The sequence below is a fragment of the Protobothrops mucrosquamatus genome, unplaced genomic scaffold (genome assembly GCF_001527695.2).
Source record: "Protobothrops mucrosquamatus isolate PMUCROS unplaced genomic scaffold, P.Mucros_1.0 scaffold653, whole genome shotgun sequence".
NCBI lineage: Eukaryota > Metazoa > Chordata > Lepidosauria > Squamata > Viperidae > Protobothrops > Protobothrops mucrosquamatus.
In genome coordinates, this window is record NW_015386942.1 from 134,970 (window position 1) to 157,498 (window position 22,529).

General features: G+C 40.1%; 1 protein-coding gene across 1 annotated transcript in view; it reads left to right on the plus strand.

Moving 5' to 3' along the window:
* Positions 1-4,440: 4,440 nt before the first annotated feature.
* KDM3B (lysine demethylase 3B) overlaps positions 4,441-22,529 on the plus strand; it is a 52,110-nt gene continuing 34,021 nt past the window's right edge. Inside the window, exons 1-3 of the mRNA XM_015817887.1 lie at positions 4,441-4,611; positions 12,287-12,454; positions 13,588-13,701. Of these exons, the coding sequence (XP_015673373.1) occupies positions 4,441-4,611; positions 12,287-12,454; positions 13,588-13,701 (453 nt within the window). The remainder of the gene's footprint in view (positions 4,612-12,286; positions 12,455-13,587; positions 13,702-22,529) is intronic.

Sequence of the window (22,529 nt, forward strand, 5' to 3'; positions counted from 1 at the left end):
TTTAACCAATATTGCTTAAGTATACAGCTAAGATATGAATGGGGAGTGGAGAATGGCAATTCTTCTTTCCTAGGAGTTGTCTTGATTTGCTTTGTGGTGGGTTTTTTAAACAGAATTATCAGTCAGGCAAACTGGAAAAAAGATAAGTAGATACCCACCTACTTCAATCTGTGCTTACAGCTAAAACTTAATAATTGGTTAGCACATTCCCAAACTTCAGATTGTTTTTCAGGCTTAAATGTCAGTGGCTAACTGGCAGGTGCATATCCCCTTTAATATGAGGTGAGATACTAATGGAGAAAAACAAATTAATTTTTATATTGATCATATTCTGATTTTTTTTTTGCTTGAGATGGTATATTCCTTAATATGTGTTATGTTAGAATGTAAGTTGGAAGTTTGATATAGTGTAAGCTCTGATAATTGGGAGGCATAGTTGCTTTATAATGGCATGGATGATTATGATTATGTGTTTAAAATTCAGATACCTCTTGGGATGCTCAGGTTTTTTTAGCAGTATCGGGGGTGGGGTAAATTAACAAGTTAGTACTACATATGTGACAGTTAAGCATAGCGGGCCTTTCGGTGACTCTTCAGTGAATTTTCAGAGAATTTTTATTTAGGGCAAAAGCAACAAAAACATCTTTTTATTGAATCTTTGTACTAAATCTCTAACCAATTAAAAACTGGAATTGGGGTGCAAGCATAATTTAATGCTAGTCCTTAAGAAGGTTGAAGAATCAGGAGTGGTGATGAGATAGCTCACTCCTTTGCCCATCTCTTCATAAATTTTCTATACTTTTCTTTCCCATTCTAAAAAATTAGAAGCATGAAAACATCAATTCTGCATATAAACCAGGATTAATTTTGTTTGGACAACACTGAACCAGCTAAAGATGGCAAAAGGCAAAAGATGCAGCATGCGATGCTGCAGCTTTGCAGATATTTGTGAAACCTCCCTTGAAAAGCTGTGTTCTCAAGCTTAGTAACAGCCTAGTTCAGTTTTAATGGTGTGTACAGTGTTCACATTCCATGCATTGAAGTGGAAAAATTAATTTATGAAGCATTAAAGTTACATAGTTGTTTCCAATAGGCATATTTGAGATGTTTTGTTGTGACTGAGAAGGTGTAAAAACGGAGGATGAGGGAAATGAAAATTAGATTGTAGGAAATAGTAGCCATGGACAAAGAGAACTGTGAAATATAATTGAAGCCCTAGAATGCTATTTTTTTAGTACAACTTCACTAGTTGTTAATACATGAAATTATTGGCTACAACCGTAAAAGGATAAATACTGCATGCTTTAAAAATGAAAGCTGGCATTCTCAGGATATTAAATTCTAATACTAAAGTTTCTATACTTGTATGATGTCAAATACATACTGCCCTGGAGATGAGGAAATAAGTCTTTGTATATTCTTAGTCTGATAATGATGTCTATTTTACTGGCCTCTTTACTACTCATAGCTTATAAAGCTATATCATTGTAGCTTTATAGCTGCTGTTTTAAATTCTAACAACCTATAGGTTCAATGTTACAACCACATATGTCCATTGTTTGCTACAATTATGCCAAAAGGAAGGAATTTGCGTTATGATAGAGTGACACAAGACCCATACTTTTATACTTCCATTTACATCACAATGCACATTTCGTCACTTGCCTCCCTTTGTCCACCCATGGACGCCTATGGTTCCAACTGTAGAAATTTTTGGAAGTAATAGCCCCAGAATCATATTGTGTTTCTAGTACAGTTTATCAGCAACTGCTTTGTTGCTGACTGTTCCTGTCTTTTGTTTTCAAGGTTTCTGATCAAGGTTCCAAGCTGTGGGATTGCTCAGTCTCCTATCTTGCCTGTTCTAGGGAATAGTGTAAGATATACTCACTTCATGGTGGCAGCCTACATTAGTAAGCAAAATATTTTTTACACATGGATACCTCTAAAGATTTATAAGATAAAACCTCCAAAAAGAGAAAAACTGAGAAGATCTCAGCTGGTTTACAGCGGGATGTTTGTTTTGATTAGAAAATATGCTATTTGGCATATTAGAAAAATATTAACAGTAGAAGAGTTGCAACAGTCTCCTATTGCTGGTGGGAAATGATTTAAATATTAAATCCTCAAAAATAACCAGTATTACCCAAACCTATATTTGGGAATTTAGAAATGTTGAGCCTACCAGAGTAGCATTAAATATAAATTCATATCAGGTTTTAGACTTTAGCTAATCAAACCTCTGTTCTAGAAGGCAGGACAGGCTAGGTCTGATTATAAAGTGCTCCAGTTGCACATTGTGATGTTTTTGTTTCTTAGAACATTTGCCACAAAAATGGGTAAAAGTGGACATAAATGCTAAAAGAATTTTCCTCCTGATACCAAACATTATTCAGTGACTCCTTAATGTGTTTAGACATGCAGCTCCCAGCTCCAAATTTTATGCATGCTAAGGAAGTAAGAAATTAGAATGAAAATTCATTTTAAATCTTCCTTCAAAATTAATGTGGAGCTTAATCCCAAAGAATGTCTTTTCATAATGTTATTAAGACAGGAGTGCTCTGGGTCATGCCAAGGTTAATCTGCAAGAGGAGTTCACTCTGTCCTATGGAATATTCTGCTTGTCAGATTTGCTGTTGCTGACCAGCTTCTTTTTATAGAGGACTCAAGAGTTTCAGAAATATATTTTTGTAGACAATAACTAAACTGTGAAACTTAATAAGGCATGTAAAAGCATTTCCAATGTTTTCCTGTACAGATTTTTCTCCCTTCAATTCCCTCTTGGCTTTTGTTAGAAGTTTGACAGTTTCTTGAATATATTTTAATAAATATTTCGTTTACGGTTATGTGGGTCTTCTCATTTAAGTGTGTGGCTGCCTTGACTAGTACTGATGGAATGTGGTATCTTTAAGTATTGTCTTTATTTTCTAATTGTGCAGGTGTACACTTTCTTTTCCTTAAAATGAAAAAGCTAGTAAACCTAAAGATGGGTGAGGATGTAAAATAAACCTGCTATGATTAAAGTGCTGTTGATGAAGGTTCCAGAATAATTAATGGTAAGCTGTAGATGACTATGCAAACATTACGTACACAAACTTCTCTCTTTAAATACGGCATCTTCCACAATTTGTTACAGAAAACTGAGCTTTCTGTTCAAAAATCAAAGTTCACTTTGAAGGGAACGGTAAAGACTTATAGCTGTAATAATGTAAACAAAAGAAATAACAGTTTTTCACAAAGAAAATATTTTACTACCCCAAAAGGTTATTTATACAATCTGGAAAAAGATTCTTTTACACAATTTTGAGAACGTAGAAATGAAGTTTTGAACAGCTACAGTAGGGGGTCTTCAAACTTAGCCCTTTTATGACTTGTGGACTTCAACTCCCAGAATTCCTCAGCCAGGCATGCTGGCTGAGGAATTCTGGGAGTTGAAGTCCACAAGTCATAAAAGGGCCAAGTTTGAAGACCCCTGAGCTACAGCCATAATCTCAATCTTTGGCTTGGTCAGCACATAAAACACTGGTAGTTTCCTGCTTTAAAAATGTGGAGGCTACAGTAGTCATTCCCCACAGTAATTATCCCAGCTAGTTTGGTGTAATGGTTAAGACATGAAGCTAGAAACCAAGAGACTGCCAAGTTCTGGTCCTGCCTTGTGGATGAAGCAGGTGGGGTGACCTTGAGTCAGTTGTCCTGCTCTAGGAAGGAGGCAAGGGCAAATCATTTCTGAAATCCTGCCAAGAAAACGGCAGGGACTAGTGCAAGACAGTTGACAGGAATCAATTGACTCAAAGACACGCAACACAAAATCACGTTTTTAACGTTTTCACATGATTTTGCCATAACATGTAGTTGAGTCACTTATTCACTGTATCAGCATTCAAGAAAAGCTTATCAATGGATATTTGTTCTGATTATCTATTACCAAAGTGCCAAAATAGTAACTCTTCCAATGCTAGTTCCTTGGAAACAAAATCTTATGTAGAACGGTTGTATTCCTGCTCTTTAATTGACATGTGGCCTGTTATTGTAAAACACACTGCTGGACAAGTTAAGCGTCTGTTCTGGGCCGGGCCAGGAAGGCGCGTCTTGTGTGTGTGTGTTTTTTCACTTGTGCACAAACGCAGTATCCCCCTCGGCCCTCCCGCGGGGAACGGCGGAACAAACGAAACGACCAAGAACGAAAAGGTCAGCAGTGCATGCCGGGAGCGAAAAAGTAAATAAATAAGAGTTTGCGCGTTGCATTCTGGGAGCCCCGGACCCGGGGAGGGTTCGGCGAGCGCGGGGCACGCCGGGATTAAGAGGAGCCTGCCGCGGGGCACGCCGGGAACAGGGCGGGCAGTGTTCGGGGGGCCCAGAGGAGAGCTGTCGCTGACTCGCTCGGTGTCCCTGGAGGCTGTTGAGCTCGAGAAGCGCGGCGGAGGCGGCTTCTGCCCAGTAGGGATGGCAGACGCGGCGGCCTCCCCGGTGGGGAAGCGACTCCTGCTGTTGCTGGTAGCAGGTCCGGGCGAGGGGGAAGCGGCGAGTCCCGAGCCTGGGCCTGCTCTGCCCTCCCGGGCCTGGAGGAGTGGGACCGTGCGGGCCATGAGTGGGGCCGTCCCTCAGGATCTAGCGGTAAGAGCCCTCGGGGGTGGGGGGTGGACGTCCGGCTGCGCTCCCTTCGCGCGCTCCTGATTCCTCTGGGTCCAGGGAGGGAGGGAGGGGGGTGGTGGTGGTGGGGCTGCCTCTTTTGGGAACCTGGAGGAAACCTCTGTGTGTGTGTGTGTGTGTTTTTCGCCTTTGCGCGAAATAACCCGGAATCCCTTCCTGATGTGGAAGCGATGGGTTCTGTCGTAAGGCCGCTCTTCGGCCACCGAGCTCGAATTTCAGGTGCTGCATTTATGGCAGTTCTTGTTTCTCTGTTGGCGAAAAATCGCATCCGGATCCAAATCCTGAACTCTGAAAAAACGTGGGGATCCGTTTATTAAGCGAGCATCGCAGCGTGGCTTAAAAGATTATTTGCAATAGTTTGGCTGGTAGGTTTGCAAATTCCTTTCACGATGGTGCCGTTTAGCTGCAGTGTGTTTGGAGTGTGTGTGTATGTGTGTGTGTGTGTGTGTGTGTGTGTGTGTGTGTGTATATATATATATATATATATATATATATATATATATATATATATACACACACACACACACACATACACATACACACACACATTTATATATATATAAATAAAAATAGCATTTTTCTAATTTAGTTGGATCTTTTAGAGTTGGCTCATTTTTAAGTTTTTTTTTTGTCACTTAAGGATACTTTGCCTTAAGCGCAGAAGTCTCCAGAATTATGGGAAATTGCATCTGGAATAATCTAGAGGGGATAATCAAAATATTTTGATGGAATTCTTCACCTGTGAGCCTCACATGTGAGACTCTGAGGCAGATAGGACTTGGTGCATCTGTTTTCCTGGTTATGGGATGCCTACATAAATTGGCTTTAATTGTTAAATGCAGGATGCATATTTAAACTCTGTGGAGTCCTTGGTGCTCTCTGAGTTTGGTTATTTGCTTGCAGACATTTCTTACCCAACTGCATAACATCAATGCTAGTGAGTGCTCTGCCAGTGTTGGTGGAGGTGTGGTTTTCTCCTTCGATGTGCCTTGATTAGGGTATTGTTTTCTTTTTGTCTGATACTAATCCCCCTTATCTGGGTATTGGCTGCTGAAGAGGATGTGTTCTGCTCTGTTTATTTTTTTTAATTGTCTCTTTTGAATGGTGTGCAAATGTGGTTTATCTCTATGTGCCTATTCAAGAAGGAAACAAAAAGATCAGAATACCTCCTCTCCAGCAATCAATACCCAGAGAAGGTAGGATTCATACCTGACAAACAATCAAGCAGAAAACAAAATAATAAATGAGTTGCTAAAGAGAAAATCATACCCCCATCAACACTGGCAGGGGAAGCTGCTTTATATAATCAGGGAACAAACTCTGAAGCGCTGATGTATCTAGCTGGGTAATGAAACATCTGCAAACAAAAATAACTACGCTCATAGACCACCAAGAACTCCACAGTTGAACCCTGAGCTACATATATTCTCTTTTGTATTTAATCTCACATAAGTTAATACAAGTAGAAGAGGGGTATGAACCTGCATTCCAGTTTACATATTTTACATTATCAAAAATTTTCCATAAGGCAGTCTGAGCCATTTATTACAGTAATCCAGCTCTCTATTCTGCCTTTTACCCATTGGGTTAATCAAAGGAAAGATGGAGTGAGTGGAGTTGTTTGTGAGTCAGCATGCTGTTTTCTTAGTATAGTGTGTAAAACAGTCAATCTAAAACAAAATTTATGGATTTTTGGAGCAAAGTTGTATGATTTTTGGAGCAAAGCTTTGTTTTGTTTTGTCATTTGCCTGATACTCGGAGACGCACACACATTCCCTTCATAATTAAACTTGCTTCCAAAATTTTTCAACAGAATTGGGTACACCACAATATGTCCTTGTTTGACCTTAGCAGTTTCCTCCTTGCCTATTTTTCAAAAGATATTTAGGTACATTAAAAAGAAATGAAAGCTTCAGTAGACCTACCACACGTCTTTTACCTTCCAAGAAAGAACTGTGATTGAGTTGTTGAAAATTAGAACTTGTTTCAAAAGATTTATAAAAATATGTAGGTAAATAAAAGGAAAATAAGAACATCACAGAATTGTTGGGGAACTTTAGAGGTTTTTGTGATACTGAGGCATTAGGTTGGAGTTTTTAAAAATAGTTCTTTGTGATGATAGTTTTTTATTCTATGTAGCAATTCTTCCCTGCACTTCTGTATTTTATATTTAGTATTAGTAATACTTGCTGCAGTTATTGGTATTGATTACAGAATTGGTAGTTGGCAGAGTTTGTACATTGTATCAACCACTGTTTGTTTTAACAGTATTATCCTGTATATTGGATAATTTAACTGGATTTGCTCATAACTCTAAGCCATAAGCAAAATATATTTTAGCGGAGCATAGCATATGATCACAGATGCTTCTCAATAATTGGGGAATTATTCTTTGTTGACATTTTTCATGATGGATAATGAAAAAAGGGTAGATGGAGAATGCCATTTGATTTGGCTTTCTACTATGGACATGTAATCTGGGAATTTTTTTTAAATTAATTGACTTAATTATCTAGATCAGATCATATTTTTAAAATGGATAATGAAGATCTGTAGAAAATGTTTACAATTTAAATGACAGAGGACTAGAATTACCGTGTACAAATGACTAGAATAAAATATTCCGGACTGAAGTATGCTGTAAAAATTGAATTGCAAATAAGTGCACAAGAAATATTTTGGGAGGCTAAAAGAGTTTTACTGGCTTGTATGAAGATTGAGCAAGTCTGAAATGGACAAATCATAAGAGGATTATGGACATATCTGTGATTATTATCTATGATCCAAAAACTGGGTTCAGATTTGGAAAGTTAGTTTTTCTCTTTACTTTTCTTTTTTATGGTTTAGCTTCATAATGTTAGATTCTCATGAGAGACACAGCAACTTGAACATTTCTCAATATGTAATGATTGTAGAAAATAAAAGCACATTCAGAAAGCAGCAAACTTCCAGAATACAAGTATGTAGAATGTTAAAATGTGTTAAGTCTAAACTATGAATTAAATGGCATTAAAAATCCAATTGAGTAATTATTGAAGGGCAAAGCAGTAAATGGGATTTTTTAATTTAGACAAATTATTGCAGTAAATGACTGGAATGCATGGTTATAAAAATCATGTGAGGTGAAAAAAGCAAAAGCATTTAATGTGAAAGTTTCTATTACACCTTGTGTTAGGGAAATTCAAATGACAAGAATTCAGAGTTGTTGAGGCAGAGGATTTGAACAAAGTTCTCTTTTTTGTTCTGGGGTTGAAATGTCTATCAATTAAAGACAATGTTAAATTAGAAAGCAGTTAATATGTCTCAATACAATGGTTCTTTTTATTATCACTTTGTACTTACAAAGATAGTATGTGACAATAACAGCTATGCTTATAGCTCAGTTCCTTCCCACTTTGACTCTATGTCAGACATGTCAAACTCGTGATGTCACGTGATGTCGCGCAACGTATCGGGATGGTTTTGCCATTGCTGGCAATGGGGTGGGCATGGCTTCCGGATGACGTGTCCGGCCCGTGGGCCGGCAGTTTGACACCCCTGATCTATGTCATGTTATGAACTGAAAATTTTTCTTTAAAGAGATTCATGTTTTTTTTAAATACTATGTTTGATCACTTTTACTTCCAGTTGATTATAAATAGTTAAAAATTATTGATTTTGGTGGGTTTGGTATTTTAGAGTGAGTTCATGAATTATCTAACATAATCTTGTACTGAAATTGTATCTGTAGAGAAAAGCTTAATACGCTTCTTTTGAGATTGATAGATACTCTGTACAATAACATTGGAGCTTTATAATTAAAAAAGAAGATAAATATGTTGGCTTGCATGGAATACTTGGATAGAAATATAATAATACTGTAAAAGACTAAGTTATATTTCCTAATTTAGTTATTATTGAAATTCGTTACTATTCATTACAATTTTTCTCAATTATTTTGATTATTTAAAATTTATAATATTACTATATAAAATATTTAAATGTAATCTATCCTAACTCTGCTTAAATAAATAAATAGTATCTAACCCTAACTTCTTTTTAGCTAAAAGCAAATTTGTGTATTGTGTGTTTCATTATTAAATAGTGTATATATACAAAAACTGCTTTTACACTCTTTGGCCTAGAGAAGCTGCAGGTTCTCCAGCAGGTCTCCTAAAGTTGTTCTTGAGTAAGATATGACCGTGAGTGCTAACTATTCTATAGATTCTTTTTGGATTTCCCCAGCTAATTATATTTTTATACTTAATTCCATTTGCAATTTCATCCTAACTTTTAAGTGAAGGGATTTATCCAGTTAGCCCCAGTTTTTATCAGTAAAACAAGAACTATAAGACCATCCACAGAACCTTGTTTTCCAATACTTCACTTTTCTGGTAAAAAGATATTTTCAGTTGTACCTCTGGAATGCTGTTTCCGCCTAGTGTTAACACTGTTGTCTTTTTTACATCAGACTAAGACTTTTCTATTCTTCAAGGCTTTTAAAATATTTATAGTTGATTGATTTAGAATAAATTATTTCATATTGTTAAGTTCTGTTATATTCTTGCAGGGGGAGGGATTGTGGATGCGTTTTGTTTTTTTAATCAGTCATGATTTCTAGTGAATTCATGTGCAGTTTTCTTTCTTGTCTGGCAACATTTCCAGAATTGGTTTGCCTGTGCTTCTCCTATGGCTAAGAGATAGTGACTAGCAAAGTTTCCCAACTAAATTCCCTGCTGAAGGCAAGACTAAAAACCAGGTTGCCTTATTTTTGAAGGTAAAGGTTTCCTCTGTCTAGTCATGTCCAACTCTAGGGGACGGTGCTCATCTCCATTTCTTAGCCAAGGGAGCTAGCATTGTCTGAAGATATTTCCGTGGTCATGTGGCCAGCGTGGCTATAAGCCAAGGATGTATGGAATGCTGTTACCTTCCAACTATCTACTCTCATTTGCATGCTTCTGAACTGCTAGGTGGGCATGCCAGATTCCCAGTTCATGCTTGGAACAAACTGGCTTTCTTCTTACAGTTAAGTTTTCTAATATTTTATCCTTATATTGTACTATATGTAGAAAAGTTATTTTATGAGGCATTTGCCCAATGACTACAAGAAATTATGAGGCACATAATTTTAAAAAGTCAGCAAGGAAGGGTGGAGGGGGTTAGCTCATAATTGAAGCCAAGGCCATTTGTCTAAAGAATGGTTTTCTGCAAGTGTCCTGAAGTGGAGAAACAGAAGAATCAGAATTTCTTTTTCAGTTTATCTGTAATTGTGCTTTGCTTTTAGGAGTAACTTGATACATAATTTGCTTAAGTCTGTCTCTAATATTCATCTTTAAAATCGGAATTTCTTTTTCTTAACTGTTTTAAGAAATTGCATGAGAGACAAATTTCATGCAGATATTTAAAAATATAATAGAAATTTTCTTGTTAAATGTGGCATTTGAATATGTTACCAAATTACTGCTCTTGTGTTTTTATTTTCAGAAATGTTAGAACACAAAAACCTTTAAGTGCAGACACAATAATAAAGAATTACAATAATCAAACTAAAAACTAAACTTTCAGTTTTTTCTTATGGGAGATATAAGAAAAATTATTGAGGATGGGCATGAAACTTCATAGACATTTTGGGTCATAATTTTACATTTCAGGGATGAATATAATTCACTCTCGATACAATTTTCAAATAGGCAATATAATGCAAAGAATATTGAAGTATTTATGTACAGAATTATAGTTCTGTAATTCAAGATTAAATCTCAGTTCAGCTCATAAATCTTTGTGATATTTAAGAATAGAGAGACATTTGTAATGAAAACATATAAACAGATAAATCAAAGTTGAAAATTAGGTTAAGACCAGTCTTAGATGTAAGGTACAATTGGTACAGGTAATTCATGCCAGTCCGAGGTCTGTGGTATTTTTATGTTATTTATAAGCATCTTAAATTTGATATGTCCAAGATTAGATTTCTCTGTCTCAAGACCTCTGTTAACAGAGTTAATCTTCGGTGGAAGCAAAAGCAGTAACTTTTTACGTTTTCCCCCCAATGTGTTCAGTCTGTTGTCATGAACACGAACTAGCAGTCAAAAGAACTGATGAAAACTCCTTTAATTTCACAATGCCTGGAAAGACTTAACCATAGATAATGCACAACGTTATACATAGAATCTATGATTCTGTGTATAATGTGCATTAACCATGGCTAAGTATGTCCATGCATTATGAAATTAAGGAGTTTTCAATCATGTCTTCTGCCTGATGATTGGTGTTTATGGATATGCTCTGCTAATCTTCTGCTTGTTGTATTGGCAGCTGCAATCCTTACACCAGGGGTGTCAAACTGCCGGCCTGCGGGCCAGATGCATCATAACGAAACGGCGCCCACCCATTGCCAGCAATGGCAAAGAAGTCACGATACGCCGTGACATGTCATGTGACCTTGCGAGTTTGACACCCCTGCCTTACACTGTATGTTGTAGTAGTTGACTCCTGTCAGGTTGAAACACTTCTCTCTGACCAGCACTTTAAAGATAGTGACATACTTCTCAAGAAAAACATTAATCTGTGCCCTGTTCTGCTCTTTCCCCAAGATGAGTGTAATTGCCTTCCTGGTTAACTGTTGACTAACTTCGAATCCTTGCATATTTAAATCCCTATCCTGGCTTCTTGCCTATTCCTAGATCAAGACAAAACTCTTTGTTTTATCTTTTCTTTTCATTATCTTAAAATTCAGACAACAAACATACTTTTATCGCCTTTCCCTTTAATGTATCATATTAAATCAGAGGGCCCAAGATTTGGCATAATGTATCGCCTTGATCTGTATTGTGGAATGTCTGGAAACAATACTATAAATACTTTCGTTACTTGAAAGAACTCTGTTTGCGTTGTCTTTTCATGAGAGACAGCAGTTATTAAAAGGCTTTCCTTTTTCTTTGACTCCTCTGATGAGTATGAAGGTTAAAAGGGACAGGTAGGACCTTCTCTTGCAGGACGTTTTGAAGATAGGAGAGCCTTTATGCTATTCCTGCAACTTTTTGTTGGAAAGGGTTTTGTAGATCATAGAATTAGAACAGTCCATTTAAGTCATTGAGTCTTAAACTTCAGGAATCCAAATTCCTACTTGTAGCTCTCTGCTGATTGCAAGAAAAATGGGCAAAGAACAGAAGCAATTTCACCAACTTTTTTATGCTTTCTCCAGAGCTTCCTATTACGGTAGGTAACATAGTATTTTAGAGTCTGGGTGAGAAGCAAACATAGGTTGGAAGAGAAAAGAGAATATTTTTTTTTCCACAATGGGATTTGTTTGGCAAATGCTTGCTGGTTTTTTTTCTACTATCCATAACTACATCAGGATAGCCTACCTCTCTACACCTTTGAAAAAGAGACCGAATCTTGTCACTTCCGTGGCAGTTTGGGGGGGGAGGAACCCCCAGAGATTGCTTGTTTCTCAGACCAGTGTGTGGTGCCCTCTCTCCATGTGCTTGCACTTCTCAAGGAATGGGGTTTGTACTGCTAAATGCATAGAGTCTTAGTTGAAAAGGTAAGCTGATATTACTAGACACTCTCTTAGGAATACATATACTGTATGACAGCTTGGCATAAAATAACTGTTTGCATTTATATCTGAATGAGCACGTTCTGGACTCTTTTGCAGATATTTGTGGAATTTGATCGGTGCGGTTGGAAGCAACATGCTTGGGTAAAAGTTCATGCAGAAGAAGTTATAGTTTTGATGCTGGAAAGTTCCCTTGTTTGGGTTCCTAGAAATGAACCAGTTTTGCTCCAAGGAACCAGAGTGTCAGTTGAACATTGGCCTGCGTTGGTGAGCACTTTCACTATTTGTTACACTTAATTTGAAGCAACTTATGTAATATCAGATTTTACTGCATAATTAGGACACCTAAAAACTACTTGTCTTTTAGGTTAATTTTTGGCTAAAAATATGGATTTAGGCTGTAATGGGGGAAGAAAACTATCAAAGTAAAAAAAAAAAATTAAACTACAATGGAAAAATTTTTACCCTACAGGTAGTCCTTGACTTATAAGCGTTCATTCAGTGATTGTTCAAAATTAAAATGATGCTGAAAAAAATGACATATGATCTGAGCCTGAAATTAGAGCCATTGTAGTGCCCCCATGGTCATGTGATCAAAATTTGAGTACTTGGCAGTCCTCTGTACTTACAACTGCAGGGACCCTTTGACTCCTCCATGTGCCTATCTCTCCCTCCAATCTCTGTCCTTTTCTCCACTCTTCATCCTGCCTTGGGGTGGCAAGCAGTCCCAGAACTGTGTGGCTTTCCATGGCAAGCAGCTGCAAAGCCCTGCAGTTCTGGGGCTGCTTGCTGTCCTGCTTCCTACTCCACAAGTCAGGGTGCAGGGAGGCCAAAATGACAGGGATAGGGGTAGAGATAGGTGCGGGGGTGAGTTGGCGGCAGACCCTCACTTCTAGGTTGGGAAAGACCAAACTCAGAATCGTTTGGATTGGCATGGATTGGTATGGATACTCACTGAATAACCTGCAATTCTCACTTAACGACTACAACGAGGAGAACCAAGATTCCCATCATAATTCAGTCTGCTCCCGTGATGTCCCACTTTACAAGGGCACCGACTTAATGATGGAAATTCCATCCCAATTTTGGTCATAAGTTAGGACTATCTGTATTATGGAGTTATTTTAAAAGTATTGATATCATTCTATATTGACCCGATGTAAAAAACTAAGCATATTGGGTTTTTTTTGGATGAAAACATGGACACCTTCATTTGTACAGAAAATTGTATAATTCCTTTTAGCAGATGAAAATATTTGTTATCAGTGTTTCTCAAACAAAATTTTGATTATTCTGATCATGTTAAAAATAATTTGTTTGAAACTAGAGAGCATTGTCTGTGTCTGGATGTGTGGTTCTCATAATGTGTATTTCTACTTTTGTTCTGTTTTTATTCTCAGACGTTCACTCCTTTGGTAGATAAGCTGGGTTTAGGGTCTGTGGTTCCAGTAGAGTCTCTTGTGGACCGAGACTTGAGATTCTTGTCTGATGCAAATGGATTACATCTTTTTCAGGTAAGTTAGTCCAGAATTGTACACCTTTTATTTGTCATGATTTCAATGTGAAGGCAATATGAGCTTGATTTTTAATTGTGCTTTGTCTTCAATTTTCTTCCACCACAGTATCTTGTTTGGGAATAAAGAAAGGGAACATAATAAGTAAGCAAAGTAATGCTAGGATCTATCATGCTGCATGATAAGCAACTTTTGCAGTGAAATGAAGATCTGTGAAGGAAAAATTATTTTAAACCCTATTTTAGATGTCTCCAAAAGTAACTGCAGAATTTTACCATTGAGTCTTTTTTTAAAATACAAAGCACATCAGTGCTATTGCAGTTAGTTAAGAAATAGTGCAAATTTTAGAGGTGTTCAGAGATGGCCTTAAAGAAAATGTGGCAATTGTTAATAAAATACCAGCATAGCCTAGAAAAACATGAGAAAGTGCTCTAGATCTCCCTGCCTTGATTCTTTGGTATAGGAGGGAGGGAAGGAGAAAAGCGATCAAGATTCTGTTGTTATATAGTCTATATCATGGCTTTTCAACGGGTGGCAGGTGTACCACCTGTGATACATTAGCACGTGGCAGGTGGTACGCAGCCCTGCCCAGCCAAGTGTAGTGGGGGAGGATACAGGCCAGCACAGGCAAGGACTTACTGTGAGAGAGTCCTCCGGAGCTGCAGAGTGGCTGGGGCGAGGCAAAGGCCCCAGGCTCACTTCCAGCTCACCCGGAAGAGAAAGGAGGAGGAGGGGGTCGGAGACAGGAGAGGCTATAAAAGGAGGCAGTTTGGGCGGGAGAAGCAGCCTTGGGAGGAGGTGGAGTCAGCTCTAGCTGCACTGAAGGGAAAGAAGGAGGAGGGTGGGGGGAGAGGAGAAGAGATCAAGCAGGCCTGCTATGAGCCGATCTACAATTGCTGTGGCAGCCACCTGTGCTGGCAGCAGCAAACAGGCAAGAAATTCAGCAGGGGAGGGGTTGCCCTCCACAAGGAATGAAAAAAGGCAGCAGTGAAGAAAGACAGCATCGGCTGGAGGTGAGGCATGGATGAGGGAGGGAGGGAGATGGAGAGTGGAAGGATTCTCATTGCTTTTGTGACTTTGAAGTTCTGGGATTTGTGCAATGTGGGCTTTGTGTTCTTAAGGGGTGTTTGGCAATTTCTATTTGGCTGATGGCTGTTGTTAGCTTCTATTGCTCTATTGCTCTGCTATTGTTAGCTGGTATTTTTCTCCTGAATGGATTTTGCATTCCTTTACTTATGAATGGAGCCATTTGGGGAGGCTTCCTTAGCCAGCAGCCAGTACTTACTACATTTTTTTTTCTTCCTTAAGTGCTGGCTGCCAGCTCCTTAACTTTCCTTTCTAGCCAGTAGCTAATTCTTAAAGGGGAATGCGCCTTTTTAAGCTAGTTCACTCAGCAGCTTGTCTTTTCTGTCTCTGGAGGCTTTTCCTTGTTTAATAAATATATGGAAGAGAGACAATATGGGGGGGTGTTTCAAATTCTTCCTTCAGAAGGAGATGGGAATGAGAAAGAGGGAGGCAGGGAGGGAGAGAGGGAAGGAAGTCCCACCTTAGCACTTGGCCACCAGCAGCCCTGCCATTGACTTTGCTTGTTAAAAGGTTGCAAAAGGGGATCACATGACCCTGGGACACTGTGACCATCATAAATATGAATCAGTTGCCAAGCATCCAAATATAAATCACATGACCCTGGGCATGCTGCAATGGTCATAAGTGTGAAAAATGGTCATAAGTCATTTCAGCGCAATTGCAACTTTGAACAGTTTTTTTTTTTGGGTCATCAAGTTTTTGACACCTTGCTAGGTGGTATTTGAATATTCCCATATCCTAAAAGTGGTGCAATCGGTGAAAAGGTTGAAAAGCCCTCGTCTATATTAGCAGAGTTCAAGTAATTCTTAGGTTATCTATTTCCTAACATGGTCTATTGTGAAAAGCTGCTAAGTTTTATTCTGTGATGCTTCTTAGTACATGTTAAATAATTGATATTTGAAGCTGCTTTAACATCTGTTTGTGCTGGAAAAGCTTATGCAATGTTGCATTTGGGCATTCTTTAGTTTAAAAACTTAAAATGTAAATAAATTATGGCACCTCAATCAGAATGCTTTGAAGAAGTGCAAGAGTTAAAGTGACTCTTAAGAATGTGTCAGAGGATGCAGAGTATGGCTACTCCCACAGTTTGGGGTTTGAAGATATTTAGTGCGTTGGAATGCCAGACAACTTCCCAGCTAATATGTCTATGGAGATTCTCAGTCATCCAGGTCATGCTTGTCCTGAGGTGTTTTTTCAAGAGGCAACTGGACTTTCTCGTTTTTCTTTGAAGACATTTCGCTTCTCATCCAAGAAGCTTCTTGGATGCAAATTATCTTCAAAGAAAAACAAGAAAATCCAGTTGCCTCTTGAAAAAACACCTTCCGGGATTCCCAGCTAATAGTTGGCAGTGTTCTTAGAACATGATACATGGAGTGTATTGGAAGACCTGTTAAGGCCTTTGCCAGCCTGCCTACTGGGAAAAAGCATGGCACCATAACTTGAGCAATAGTTCTCGCCTAGACCTGCGGACATTTCCTGGAATGTTGCTGAGCCCATAGTATCAGAGCTTGAATCGCCTCAGTTTTAGAGCCTACCAACAGTGGAACAGATGGGTATTTCAAGGAAGGTGAAGGTTGCAGGAGGTCTGCATTTATGGCTCCTGGCTTAGGGTTGGTTTTAAATTATGAGTTCTTCAGCCAGATTTTGCTGCAGAAACTTTTTTGTGTCATCCGGGCCACTTACGAGGATGGTTTGGAGGAGTATTTCCTGGCTACCTACTCTTCTTAAGTATTGGCTGGAAGGACAATGCCAGCTGGCCACACTCTTGAGAAGGTAGATTCAGTAGATTCAATACATTAGATAGATCACTCCGTCCAGCATTTACTTTTAAAACCAGGAACTAGATTTAGATTCTCGAAGTCTATAGGCTTTGGCTATTGCAATTAAATTACAGGTCTGTTTGTAAAAAAACCACCTTCATCCACAATCTTAGTGGGCAGACTTATATCACTGAAACCTGGGTGGAGAAGTAAGGGATGTTCCTGTCTTGGAAATCTCCTGGGTTTCAGTTTTAATACTTGACCTGGACTCTGGGTATAGTTAGGTCTTGAATTACGACCAAAATTGAATCCAGAATTTTGGTCGCAAATCATTGCACTTGTAAGTTGAGCTCCCACATGACTAGACTCAATTTTATGACCATTTTTGATGGTTGTTAAGCAAGTCACTGCAGTTCAATGAATCATGTGCGAACCCAGCTTATCCAGTGGGGAGGGTTTTGCCAGAAAACAGCAAAAAAAAGTCACAAAACGCTATCACATTATTTGAGGATGAGTTGTAAATAACTTTTTTTTTTTTTTAGTAAATCTGAACAATTATTGTCTGGTTGAAAGGCAAGGACCGACTATATTACTAGTAGAAGAAGGTAGCTGTTCTCATCCATGAGCTGTGCTGGTATCAAGAGTCACTATTATGCAGATAACTAGATGTGAGACCTTGTTTGTGCAGTTGGGCCCAAGGGGCCAGATGGGTTTGCAGATTGTGTATTGTTGCACTTGTTGCAGAGCAGCATCTGTTCCAGGAATACTCAACCTGGTTGCTAGGAGTTCCCCTGGCTAGAAATGTTGGCCTAACCTTGGTGGATGGTCTGGAGCAACCCACGGGTTCATAGTTGCATTACAATTATGAATCAAGTTACCAGCACAGATGAGAAGCTCCAAACAAGATCTAGTTTTTGTTTTGAAGTAGAGGCAACATCTAAAGGGGGGCATTGAACTCCACCCCTTGCCAAGCACAGATCACACTCTGATTGAGGTAGAATTTATGGTGCCACTCTTCCACAATGGGAAGAAGCTGTTAAAAGAATGCATGGAGAAGAAGCAACAGAAGGGACACCTAGAGTGTTGTTTGAAGAAGATCCGTCTTGAATTTGACGACATAACTAATATAAGCTTATATTAGAGGCTACACAATGGTGATTGGAGTGGCCAAATAGAGGGGGCTTTTTTCTACCCTTTTTGCCTATGCTGAATGCTGTCCAGTGGCCCTTTTTAAAACAACCCATTCCCTTTTAGGGAAGGAAGTTTGCCAAGAGTATCTGAAGGGCCACTGTGAAGAATTTTCACATATGGGCAGACAAAACCACTGAAATTCAAGAGGAGCTGGATTCCTGCTGGACTCTGCCAATAGAGATGACTGGGGCCTTGTCTTGTGAAATGAACTGGGGCCATTTTGATTCTCTGAGGCCTGAGATAAGGCCCTCTGCTATACCAGCTCCACTACTTCAGACATGTCAAACACAAGGCCCGGGGGCCGGACGCGGTTTCATGTGGCCCGCGAAGCCATCCTGGAAACAGTGAGGGAACGGCCCCCTCTGCCTTGGCCCTGGCCCAGGCCAGCCGGGAGCCAATGTTCAATTTTGTGGTGGCCATCTATGCTGAAACGCATTCAGTCTTAGCTCCATAAGCCCCCCTCCCCCCCGTATGGCTTGAGAGGAACAGTGAGGCTCCTTCAGTGGACCATGCCTTGGTACTTGCCCTGGTCCCACCCCCTTCTGCCAGAGACTCGAAGTGCCCCACAGGCACCCTTGACGCGAACGGTGTAGAGCTGGCCACACCCACCCAGTAGGCCACATCCACTCCATCCATGCCCACCCAGTAGGCCGCACCCACCCTGGCCACCCCCACCCGGCCCCCTGAGGGCAACCACAATGCTGATGCGGCCCTCAATGAAATTGAGTTTGACACCCCTGTTCTAGTTGGATCTCTGCCCAAGATCTCTCTTGAGATGGCAGGGGTTGGATTTGAGCAAATATCAACGTTTCATTTGACTGAGGGAATATTTCCATCACCCTTGAAGGTAGCTGTGGTATATTTCTCCCTTGATCAACTTCATACCTGCCTCCAACCTTTCTTTTTATAGGGAATATTGTAGAGAAAGTGGTGGCCCTGCAATTGCAGAAAGTCCTAGAGGAGGCAGATTATTTGGATTCTTGGCAGTCAGGTTTCGTTCTGGTATACAGCATGGAAACGGCATTTGTCATGCTTGATGACCTTTGGAGATTCCTGTATCAGGCGAAGCCTCCTTGGTTTCTTAGTGACTTGTGATTCCATTGACCAATATATCCTTCAGGACCATTTCTAGAAAGATTAGAGTCTAGGGCGCTGCCTTGGAGTCATGCACCTCTTTTTCAAAAGGCATTTCCATTCAGTGGTGAGGAAAGTTCTACTTTATGGGGTTCTTCAGGCTTTTGTCCTCTATCCACTCCTTTTTAACATCTGGACAGGTCATCCATCAGGGAATGGGACAACTCACATCAGCCAACTCGCCACAGGAAAATTCAACAATTCAATTTAATTATTTAAAATAATTTTTAAGAAAATGTTTATCATTCATATTTCATTTTGTTCTTCCTTTTGTCCTTTCTTTAATGATTCTGTTCCACTATTTCTTCAATATTAATGTGATATCTTGTCCTGTGGCGAGTTATCTCATGGTGAGTTGGCTGCGGTGAGTTAGCTATAGCCAATTGGTTGCGGTGAGTTTGTCACAATGAGTTGTCCTAGATCCCATCCACCAACACTGGGCTCGGTATCATCAATATGCTGATGATACCCAACTATACATCTAATTTCTGGACCAAACAGCTTATGTAGTGGAAACAGTAACTGAGCTGTTAACTAGTCCAGATGAGGAAGAAGAGACTGCAACTGAATCCCTGCAAGAAGGAATGGCTTTAGACCTATCAATTTCAAGAAAATTCCATTGTTGAGTCTGAACTACTCAGGTGTACACAATTTGAGGGTTCTGCTAGATTTACAGTGCTGTTTAAACAGATGGCAGTTGTGGCCAGGGGGACTTTTGCTCTGCCACCTCTTATATATCAGACAAAGACTCCCTGCTTGCAATCAACTTATGGTCTACCTTTTTTTGACTGCTGTAACGTATTCTGTATAGGGCTATACATGCAAAGTATGTGGAAGCTGTAGGTGTTACAGAATTTGGTGGCATGGCAGTAATGGATGTGGTCTAGTATTGTTGTCTCCACTGCTTTGGAAGTTGCACTGGTTGCCATTTATTATTATTATTATTATTATTATTATTATTATTATTATTATTATTATTATTATTATTATTATTATTATTATTATTATTATTATTATTATTATTTAAATTTATATACCGCCCTATCTCCCTTACGGGACTCAGGGCGGTGAACAGGCAATAATAAAAATCACAGTAAATATTACATAAAAGCCTGCTCTAAAATATAANCCGTATGGCTTGAGAGGAACAGTGAGGCTCCTTCAGTGGACCATGCCTTGGTACTTGCCCTGGTCCCACCCCCTTCTGCCAGAGACTCGAAGTGCCCCACAGGCACCCTTGACGCGAACGGTGTAGAGCTGGCCACACCCACCCAGTAGGCCACATCCACTCCATCCATGCCCACCCAGTAGGCCGCACCCACCCTGGCTACACCCACCCGGCCCCCTGAGGGCAACCACAATGCTGATGCGGCCCTCAATGAAATTGAGTTTGACACCCCTGTTCTAGTTGGATCTCTGCCCAAGATCTCTCTTGAGATGGCAGGGGTTGGATTTGAGCAAATATCAACGTTTCATTTGACTGAGGGAATATTTCCATCACCCTTGAAGGTAGCTGTGGTATATGTCTCCCTTGATCAACTTTATACCTGCCTCCAACCTTTCTTTTTATAGGGAATATTGTAGAGAAAGTGGTGGCCCTGCAATTGCAGAAAGTCCTAGAGGAGGCAGATTATTTGGATTCTTGGCAGTCAGGTTTCGTTCTGGTATACAGCATGGAAACGGCATTTGTCATGCTTGATGACCTTTGGAGATTCCTGTATCAGGCGAAGCCTCCTTGGTTTCTTAGTGACTTGTGATTCCATCGACCAATATATCCTTCAGGACCATTTCTAGAAAGATTAGAGCAAGGCTTTTCAATCAGTGGTACGGGTACCACCTGTGGTACACTGGCCCCTGGCAGGTGGTACGCGACCATCCTAAAAAAGTGGTAGTGGGGGAGGGGAATGAGCTGAACCGGTGGCAGCACCGCACATGCCTGAGCGAGAGATGGCTGGAGCTGCAGGGCTGTCAGGGCTCAGCGGAAGCGCCAGGATCAGCACCAGGCTCCAGCTGGAGCTTGGCGCTGATCCTGGTGCTTCTGCTGAGCCCAGAAGAAGTGCCGATCAGCTGGAATGTTGCATTATCTCCAGGGTCGTGTGATTTACATTCAGATGCTTGGCAACTGATTCATATTTATGATGGAATCAGTGTCCCAGGGTCATGTGAAATGACCAAAACCTGCTGTAACCACCCAGCAGACAGGGGGAATAAAACCAAACACCACACCACACCACCCCTGCTGCCAATCCTCAACAGAAATGCTCACAACAATGAAAACCTCGGACAGGAGGAAGAGCGCTGCCGTGTGGGCAGGCAGGTATCTTGCTCGGCTGTGCCTTGGGGGGCACTTTTTTCAGTGCCATTTTTACTTCGAACAGTCACTAAGCAAACTGTTGTAAGTCGAGGACTACCTGTACTTTATCACTTTTTTGGGGGGTCATCAAGTTTTTGACACCTTGCTAGGCGACTGTTGGTACTCGGCTATTGCCATATCCTAAAAGTGGTACAATGGGTGAAAAGGTTGAAGAGCCCTGGATTAGAGTCTAGGGCGCTGCCTTGGAGCCATGCACCTCTTTTCCAAAAGGCATTTCCATTCAGTGGTGAGGAAAGTTCTACTTTATGGGGTTCTTCAGGCTTTTGTCCTCTATCCACTCCTTTTTAACATCTGGACAGGTCATCCATCAGGGAATGGGACAACTCACATCAGCCAACTCGCCACAGGAAAATTCAACAATTCAATTTAATTATTTAAAATAATTTTTAAGAAAATGTTTATCATTCATATTTCATTTTGATTTTCCTTTTGTCCTTTCTTTAATGATTCTGTTCCACTATTTCTTCAATATTAATGTGATATCTTGTCCTGTGGCGAGTTATCTCATGGTGAGTTGGCTGCGGTGAGTTAGCTATAGCCAATTGGTTGCGGTGAGTTTGTCACAGTGAGTTGTCCTAGATCCCATCCACCAACACTGGGTTCGGTATCATCAATATGCTGATGATACCCAACTATACATCTCATTTCTGGACCAAACAGCTTATGCAGTGGAAACAGTAACTGAGCTGTTAACTAGTCTAGATGAGGAAGAAGAGACTGCAACTGAATCCCTGCAAGAAGGAATGGCTTTAGACCTATCAATTTCAAGAAAATTCATTGTTGAGTCTGAACAGAGTTGTATACCTCTACTCAGGTGTACACAATTTGAGGGTTCTGCTAGATTTACAGTGCTGTTTAAACAGATGGCAGTTGTGGCCAGGGGGACTTTTGCTCTGCCACCTCTTATATATCAGACAAAGAGTCCCTGCTTGCAATCAACTTATGGTCTACCTTTTTTTGACTGCTGTAACGTATTCTGTATAGGCTATACATGCAAAGTATGTGGAAGCTGTAGGTGTTACAGAATTTGGTGGCATGGCAGTAATGGATGTGGTCCAGTATTCTTGTTGTCTCCACTGCTTTGGAAGTTGCACTGGTTGCCATTTGGCTTCTGGATTGTTGATTGTCACCTTTAAAACGATACATGGCTCTGGACTTGACTAGCTGTGGAAGCACTTTCTCCTGTATTCATTTGCCCATTCAGCAAGGTCAAATAAAGTCAAGTCCTTCTAAATTCCATTCCTACCAGACCATCAACTGATAAAATCTTCAGAAACAGGCAT